We start from the raw sequence: 8,037 nt of genomic DNA, 5'->3' as shown, positions 1-8,037 counted from the left end.
TGATGTCCTTATGCTGTATAGAAAGTTTGAGCTGATTCCAACTTCAATTTTTCAAGCTATAGCCATTTTAAGAAAATGGCAAAAATCTGAAAAGTACCCAAGGCTATAGCCCATGGTTTTTTCCAAAAATTGGCTCTGAAATCACCCCAACTTTTTATTACATTTTCTGATACATATTGATGTCTTTATGCTGTGTAGAAAGTTTGAGCTGATTCCGACTTCAATTTTTCAAGTTACGGCCATTTTAAGAAAATGTCAAAATTTGAGAAGTACCCAAGGCTATAGCCCATGGTTTTTTCCAAAAAATGGCTCCAAAATCACCCCAAATTTTTATTACATTTTCTGATACATATGCTGTGTAGAAAGCTTTAGCTGATTCCAATTAAAACTTTATGAGTTATATAATATATATATAGTTCTTCATTTTTGATGTGAAATTGTGCATACTTTATCCTGTGGTTAATTATTACTGTTATTATTAATTAATATGTCATTTCCGTTCAGTTCTTTATATAAGAGTCCTTTCTCTCTTCTTTTTCTTCAGTTTCAAAATAATTTCAAAGACTTAAAGTCAAATCTACTATCCTTCATGGATTGATAGTACCAAAGTGTCCGTTATATAGAGGCTATATATAGTCTGTACATGTACATGTGTATATGAGTGAGTTGGTGAAGTGGTTTTATTGTGTACTTTATGTGGTATCTTCTTTATTCATTTCCTTTAGAAGTCTTCAGTAAATAATCTCACAATATCCTTGAGGATTGTTATCCTTATCTCTCACACCTAGTTCACACCACACTCACCCTCTTACAGATGAGGTAATTTTCTTTTCCCTCTTTCCTCTCTCTCTCTCCCCCTTTTCCTCTCTCTCCCCTCCCTCTCTCCTTCTCACTATATCCCATTTATCCCTACACTACAAGTAGTTGTACTATTATTATGATATAGTTTATAGTATGTGTCACATCTCACCAGTCGTACTATTATCATGTGTATATTACAGAATATGTGTCACATTGTTATTTGATACTGTTAGTCTTCACTGATTCATCAATTGCACTGTAACTGCATTAACTGACTGTCAGTGGATTTATTAATTCAGTTATGAATAAGTATACAGTGTAGCCTCTTTATTAAGGACACCATTGGGCCCACACTACCTGTCCTTAATACATGTACAGTGTAGCCTCTTTATTAAGGACACCATTGGGCCCACACTACCTGTCCTTAATACATGTACAGTGTAGCCTCTTTATTATCTATTTATTTATTTTTATTTATCTAGAGCTAGTGATGAAGTTATAGCTAATCTTTTGAGTGGAACTCGTCAAATCAGGGTCTCTTGGAGTGGAGCTAGTACTACCTGTGTACAATCATTCAGACTTTCAGTTTATTTCTATGATGTTTTATTGGATACAGATATGGTTAGTGGAACACAGTATGATTATACTCCGAAGAAAGATTTATCTGGTGACTACATCTTTGAATTAACCAGTATTGATTATTTGGGAAATGATGTTGGTTCTACAAATAGTACAACCTTTGTTTGGAAGGGTATGCAAGAGTATGATCATTTTTTGTTTTTATTTATTTTATTCAGAGCCTAAATATTCAGTTCGTATGAATATTAACAACAGTATTGCAAATTTCACATTTAAAGTAAGCTTAAAGTACATGTAGACTTACAGTGATCATAGCTTTTATGAATTTTTATTAGAATGATGATGATGAACGACCCCCAGTTACTGATTGTAATATTACTTTGGATTATGTCTTGAAATCATGTGTCATGGATAGCAATATAGCTATCTTTAACATAACGTCTGGAGTTGAGCATACTTACAATATTAGTATTTCTAATGTTGTTGGGAAAGTTAATAGGAATGGTGGTAAGTTGAGCTGTTTATATTAGTTTCAGAAGATAACCTTTAATAGAGTTTAGTAATGAGATAGTGATGCAGAATGTAACAATAGAAGTCAGAACTATAGGTACATGCAACTCAAATTTATTTATTACTCGCAATTAATCATAGATTCACTTGTAACTGCCATTCCATTTGTTGTACTGGGAGTATTGATTGTATTGTTTGTTTGTTGGATTGTCCTGAGGATATGTTGGAAGAAACAATGGTGCTGTCCCAGGATTTGGAAGAATAGCTTTTGGTTAATTTTCTTTTGCTATGATTGTTGTACCTACATGTATGAAGCTGAAGGTAAATGTACTTGTAATTATTAATGATAACTTTTATAGTCATTTATACCTCAGAGAAAAGAAGGGAAAGCTATAGGTCTGAAGAATCCACATGTTGGAGGGAGAAAGGAACTGATACTTCTCTTTAATCATTATGACAAGAGTAGACTACTACTCATTTAGAACAAACCTTGCTATTACTATTGTTTCTTGTCTGTTGTTGTTAATCGAATAATAAAAGAGTGTTATAATCTTGTTCTTGTCCTTAAACAGTATTACACACTAATTAAGTGCGAGAGGTTGATAATTCCATTGACACAAAGCTGTATAACCAACTTGTATCATGTACAAACAATTATACTGATTGCAGTGCTAGACAGCTAGGCATGGTAGAAATTGTTACAATTTCTGGTGTTGCTTTTTTGTGTATTATGAGACTTGTTACTAAAAATAGCACACTGGCTTGTATGCTATTTTTTTGCAGCTTGACCACAAGCTCATATGACATAGAGATCTAGCAGTTACTAGACATTCTTAAGATTGTTTTTATCCATGTGTGCTCAAGTTTGAATGGATGTTTTATTGATGCACATCTCCAGTACTCATGATAAGCTTGTGCTATGTACCTCAAGTTAGCAAATCCATTCATACTTTGAAAGACTTAGTTCATATTATCCGTGATTTAATTGTGATCATTCTCACTCAGCTACATGCATATTAAATAGATTTTTGGGGTCTTATGATTATCATTTTTGCTATATAGTCTCTCGAGCCAGACCATTCCCCAGCCTACAGTCATTGGTCCACCCCAATGACTGTAGGCTGGGGAATGGTCTGGCTAGCGAGACTACATGTTTGCACTGTGTTTTATGTGTTTAACTTTTTAATAATCAACATAGCACTCTATAGAATGAATTAAAAACAGGATTCAGTGACAGACTTCCTCCTGTTACTATAAAGACTTTTTTAAAAATTACATCATGATTTGTCCATATGCATCATTATGTACATTAATTATATCTTTATTAATCACAGGTCTATCATAAGCAGTATTAGCCTGTAGTTCCATTGGTGTATCATATATTGGTACTCCAGTAGTAGTAGTTGGTTTAACAATGATCTCATCATATGTAGGAGTAACTGTTGTATCAGTACTGTACCTATAAAATTACGTGGGCTTGATAGTAAAAATAAAGATAATAAATAACTTGCTTTTTAGGTATAATATTGCTTTTACCTGCATGTTGCAAAAATTTAATAGCAATAACAAAAATAATTATTAAAATATTTACTTTTTTGTTTCTTGATTGACAAAACTATAATAATGATAATAATAATAATAATTATTATTATTATTATAAATACACTTCCAATAGCTCCTGATATAACAGAAACAATATTAGAAGCACCAGCAGCAGTAGTTGATACAGTTGTTGATGTTGAAACTGGTGTACTTGTACTAATAGCACTAGTTGATGTACTAGTAGTAGCTGAAATAGAAGATGATTGTTCATCAATTGTTGAAGACACTATAGCTATTATTATATCAATTAATAGTATAAAGCTATAATAATCACTTACTTGAAGTAGATGGCATATATATTACTGATGTATTAGTGCTTATATTAATAGTTAATGTAACTAATAATGTACAGTGTACAATATATATATTGTAATGAAAGCTAATACAGACCTGATGATGGAGTATTAGTAACTGAACTACTGGTCATGGTAGGAGTTATGCCAACTATGAATAAAATACACTTAATTATATCATTATAAAACACTGTATGAATATACCATTAATAGTAGTTGATGGTCCATATCCAATAACATTAACAGGAATGATACTAACATAACATGGATCCACTTGATGATTGCAATGAACAACAATGCTATTGCTATATGTATTATCATCTTCACCCAACACATTTATAATGTAATGTACTGGTAGATGGTGTAGTGAATCGTCCTATTGTATAAAATATTATTAATGATATTTTGACTAATGGTTTAACATACTTGAGTGTTATTCCACCATATTGTAATACTATCATTTGATATCTGATACCAACTAATATTAACAACTTGAGCTGGTACTATAAGAAATACAATGAGTGTGTGTGTGTGTGTTGGTGTTTCGACCTAACCCCCAGGCTATGTCTCAGGACCCAGCTACCATAACCGTAGCCTAGTGCTGGGCTTGCACCTCGATTGAAAGTACTGGCATCTTCAAAGCTCAACACATCCATTGACTTAAGAGTCGAAATTAACAGAATATGGGGTTTCCCTTCTATTTAAAATGCTTACTGGGCAAGGGACAGACAGCCTGGCCTTGAGAACCAGAAATGGCGGGTTAAAGATCTTTTATGGGGCCCCAACTCTCCCCGCACTGTCTGAACCTCACTCAGCTATTGGTTTAACTGATAAGGTGTTTATGTAACTGAACTCTATGTTAACTACTCCTATGAACACAGTTACAGTTTATGTTACATATAAAGGACACTGTATGCTACATCTACTTTGTTTATACAGTTAATTTTTGATTGTAAATTGTTTTAAAATACATTACTTACAGGGAATGCTGTCTTTCTTTACTGCCATCACACAACTAGATGCAGATGCTGCCATGCTTTTTTAATTAGTACTTAAATATTCATGTACATTTAGGTGGGTATTAATTCAATTTTCATGTGTGCGTGTGTGTGTGTGTGTGTAGTACTTACCATTCCATATATACTGTATTAATGATGAAGGAGGTCCTTCTCTTCCAATAGTATCAATAGGAATAATAATAAATGAATAATTAGTACCAATAATAAGATCAGTAATTGTTATATTAGTGTTGTTAGTAGTAAAATTGGTTTCATCAGTATTGTTACTAATTTTAGCAACAGTATAATGATCTACACACAATCCTGAAGATGTCCAATTGATAAATAATGAATTATTATGATTTGCTCCAATATTTATGTTACTAATTGCTGGAGGTAGTCCTGCATGGCAAGAATATAGATCCAATTTGTCAGTTCAGTATTTTTAACTATACCTGCAAAATTAATGTATTTCTCCTGATATGTTCCTCTTTCATCTCCAGAACAACCAATGCTAGTTTCATTTAGTATTAATGGAGAAGTCTCATTAGTTGCTGTGCTAACTATCTCTCCTGTAACAATATTATACTGTGCTACTTCAAGTAAAAAACTTCCAAGTGTTTCAGAAGGTGAAGTCCCTGCAAAAAGGACACTTGGTTCATTTCCATTTAATCTCCATCTAGCTCCATGACCAACAGCCACACAAGTAAACACTACTTTATCTCCAGGACACACAATATGAGGTGACTGCTCATATGATGTTATAGCTAATGACAAGAATTTGATAGACTAGTTAGTATAGTTACATTAAAGTTAAGTTTGATAGCTCACTAGATACAACAAGACTGATGCATCCAATCAACACAAGACACCAGTAGATACCAATAACAGTAGCCATTAGTAAGAGGAATGAGAACTGAACAGTTTAGAACAGAGTTTAGAATGTAAATTGTTTATGATTATGATGTTATTCTACACACTCACTGCCACACCTTAACATGATAACATTCCTTGATAGCATGCGCATTATGAATGAGAAGACAAGGAATGATGAATTACCGTATAGCTAGAAATTTCTGTGGCCCAAAATTTCTGCGAATTGCCAAAAAATGGCTTTTGCGGATTTTATTGTTGCGAATTCACTTGATCACACTACTGATCAATGGCTGCTCTTCACTACTTACCAGAACTATAGTTGATGATGACACAAAGCTCTATCAGGATATTAGGCAAGATAGGATTACTCTTTACATACGTACCAATAATGAATGAATGGATCATTGAAATACTGACTGGTTGTCCTACATAAAACAATAGAGCCAGTATAATATGATATGATACACACACTACCATACAACTTGAAATATCCTGGGCTAGTCTTCAATAGCTGTACCTATAATGAGAATAATAATTAACAAACCCCTTACCAGACCCAGGGATGGAAGGAGTGAGGGAGGTCTGGAGGAGTGGTGGTAAAATGGTGGATACTACAAAGAACAGGTTAGTTCAATAGATGCTTTACCAATGGAGGCTGAGGGAGGAAGAGAAAGAGACTAGTCTCCTGCCAGCTCATCTTCAGATCTATGCAAAAACCCCGTGGAGAGGATTTTAATACCCACGTGCAACCACGTGGGCATAATTAGGTGGGTGTGGTGACTAGTGGTCTTATGAATATTAATTAGTTTACCAGCTAGTCACGTGAGCTTGCACCATTTTTTTTAATTGGGCGTGGCTGAAAGTGGCATAAAGATGGCTACCGGGTTCAAGAGAGGTTAAGAGAGAAATACAGCAAATCTGATGTTTATTCTAATTGTTCCTCTACCCTAGAAATGAAAGTGACCCAAGAAGAGATGGCAGAGGCCAAAGTCCCTCTCAATCTCAGAGATTATTGCGCCCATCACTTCATCCCACTCATGAAGTGTCGTAAGGACAACTACTACCTTCCCTGGAGATGCAAGAAAGAGAAACACGCCTGGGACGAGTGCGAGTTCCAAGAGTAAGTAAAACTGACGTTAATTTTAGCATTTTTTTTCAAAATTAAGGTCACAAAAATAATTAAAAATAGTTCTTCAATTCATTCACACAATTCTACAGTCCTTCCCTTTTCTTCTTCCTGTGCGTTGGACTTTTCTGAGGTGCTCGCTTCCTAGAAGGTTCACCTGTGCTACCGTTGCATTCTCCTTTGTAGAATTCTTCTAGAACATTTCTTATTTCATATAATATACCAGCTTCTAGAACTTTCTTGACTTTTTTGCATTGCACACCATGAGAATCAAAGAAATTAACATGATCATTGCTTCCATTGGAGTATGTTATGAATCTTTTACCACAATGAAGATGAGGATATGTGTCTTTAACTGGGATATATTCTTTACTATGGCAGTACATCTTCTTGTAGTTTGCATTTGCAGCCACTATAAAAAAGAAGATGAGTAAGAGCAATAGTTTCACCTCCATTTTTCTTTCACATGGACTATAGTCAACCACAATCCCAGTAAGATAACTCCCTCTTTAACCTACTCCACACCTTCTATGATAATACTGTCATTATTATTCAGCTGATAATGAAGGATGCTTGAGATAACTACCAGTTATAAAACATTTTGAAAGTTGGAGCTGACAAAAATTATCTTCGACTTTCACAATTACATTTTTGTGAACAAAGAAAACTACAAGCTACTTCCTCCCAAAAAATTTTAATATTTATTTAATTGTTTTTCTAATCAGTTATCTAGATCGTGTAAGACAGAAGAGACAACAGCAAGCAGCAGCAGCTGAGGATTAGACATTATCATGAAATATCTTATACTGTTACCCTCTCTATAGACACACTAGTAGCATTTAATACTGATGTCATTATTATTGTTATTATAATTGTATGTTAATTTATTAAATGTAATGCATGTACTTTAAACAGTACACAAGCAAGCAATAATAATAATTATAATTATAATAATAATAATAAACACAGACAATATTCATAATAAACAAACAGCACACTCATAAAACAATCAATACAACAGATCCAACAATAATAATAATAACAACATATTATTATTATTATTATACATTTAATATAATATAATTGTAGTTCGATAAAGATATATAACACGGCTAAAACAAAATGGCTTCTTCTATCCAGGCACATCTTCATTAATACATTCAAGTACTACGAAATCATCAGCTTCAGACCAGGTGGACTCTATCAGGTCAAGTGTTCCGTTAGAACTGATGAGACTGAGGGCGCTGGTATC

General features: G+C 33.7%; 2 protein-coding genes and 2 long non-coding RNA genes across 4 annotated transcripts; 2 read left to right on the top strand and 2 right to left on the bottom strand.

Annotated features, from left to right (window-relative positions):
* Window positions 1-547: 547 nt before the first annotated feature.
* LOC109584302 (uncharacterized) lies at window positions 548-2,459 on the top strand. The gene is made up of 8 exons (XM_019999989.1): window positions 548-661; window positions 726-819; window positions 1,284-1,552; window positions 1,599-1,657; window positions 1,716-1,887; window positions 1,934-1,987; window positions 2,032-2,211; window positions 2,265-2,459. The coding sequence occupies exons 2-8, from the start codon at window positions 815-817 to the stop codon at window positions 2,336-2,338; spliced, it is 813 nt and encodes a 270-aa protein (XP_019855548.1). The 5' UTR covers window positions 548-661; window positions 726-814; the 3' UTR covers window positions 2,339-2,459.
* A 1,310-nt stretch (window positions 2,460-3,769) lies between these two features.
* LOC109584304 (uncharacterized) lies at window positions 3,770-4,135 on the bottom strand. The gene is made up of 3 exons (XR_002185948.1): window positions 3,990-4,135; window positions 3,883-3,936; window positions 3,770-3,830 (listed from the first exon to the last, which is right to left on the bottom strand). It is a non-coding gene; the product is annotated as an uncharacterized LOC109584304 (long non-coding RNA).
* An 806-nt stretch (window positions 4,136-4,941) lies between these two features.
* Window positions 4,942-5,658, bottom strand: LOC109584303 (uncharacterized). Its single transcript, XR_002185947.1, has 3 exons — window positions 5,615-5,658; window positions 5,239-5,572; window positions 4,942-5,185 (listed from the first exon to the last, which is right to left on the bottom strand). It is a non-coding gene; the product is annotated as an uncharacterized LOC109584303 (long non-coding RNA).
* An 826-nt stretch (window positions 5,659-6,484) lies between these two features.
* Window positions 6,485-7,664, top strand: LOC100641560 (NADH dehydrogenase [ubiquinone] 1 beta subcomplex subunit 7-like). The gene is made up of 3 exons (XM_011407471.2): window positions 6,485-6,554; window positions 6,611-6,779; window positions 7,511-7,664. The coding sequence occupies exons 1-3, from the start codon at window positions 6,533-6,535 to the stop codon at window positions 7,566-7,568; spliced, it is 249 nt and encodes an 82-aa protein (XP_011405773.1). The 5' UTR covers window positions 6,485-6,532; the 3' UTR covers window positions 7,569-7,664.
* Window positions 7,665-8,037: the final 373 nt, after the last annotated feature.

Source organism: Amphimedon queenslandica, unplaced genomic scaffold, assembly GCF_000090795.2.
Source record: "Amphimedon queenslandica unplaced genomic scaffold, v1.1 AMPQUscaffold_13224, whole genome shotgun sequence".
NCBI lineage: Eukaryota > Metazoa > Porifera > Demospongiae > Haplosclerida > Niphatidae > Amphimedon > Amphimedon queenslandica.
The sequence above is the reverse complement of the archived record's forward strand: the minus strand, read 5'-3'. Positions and strand labels throughout refer to the sequence as shown.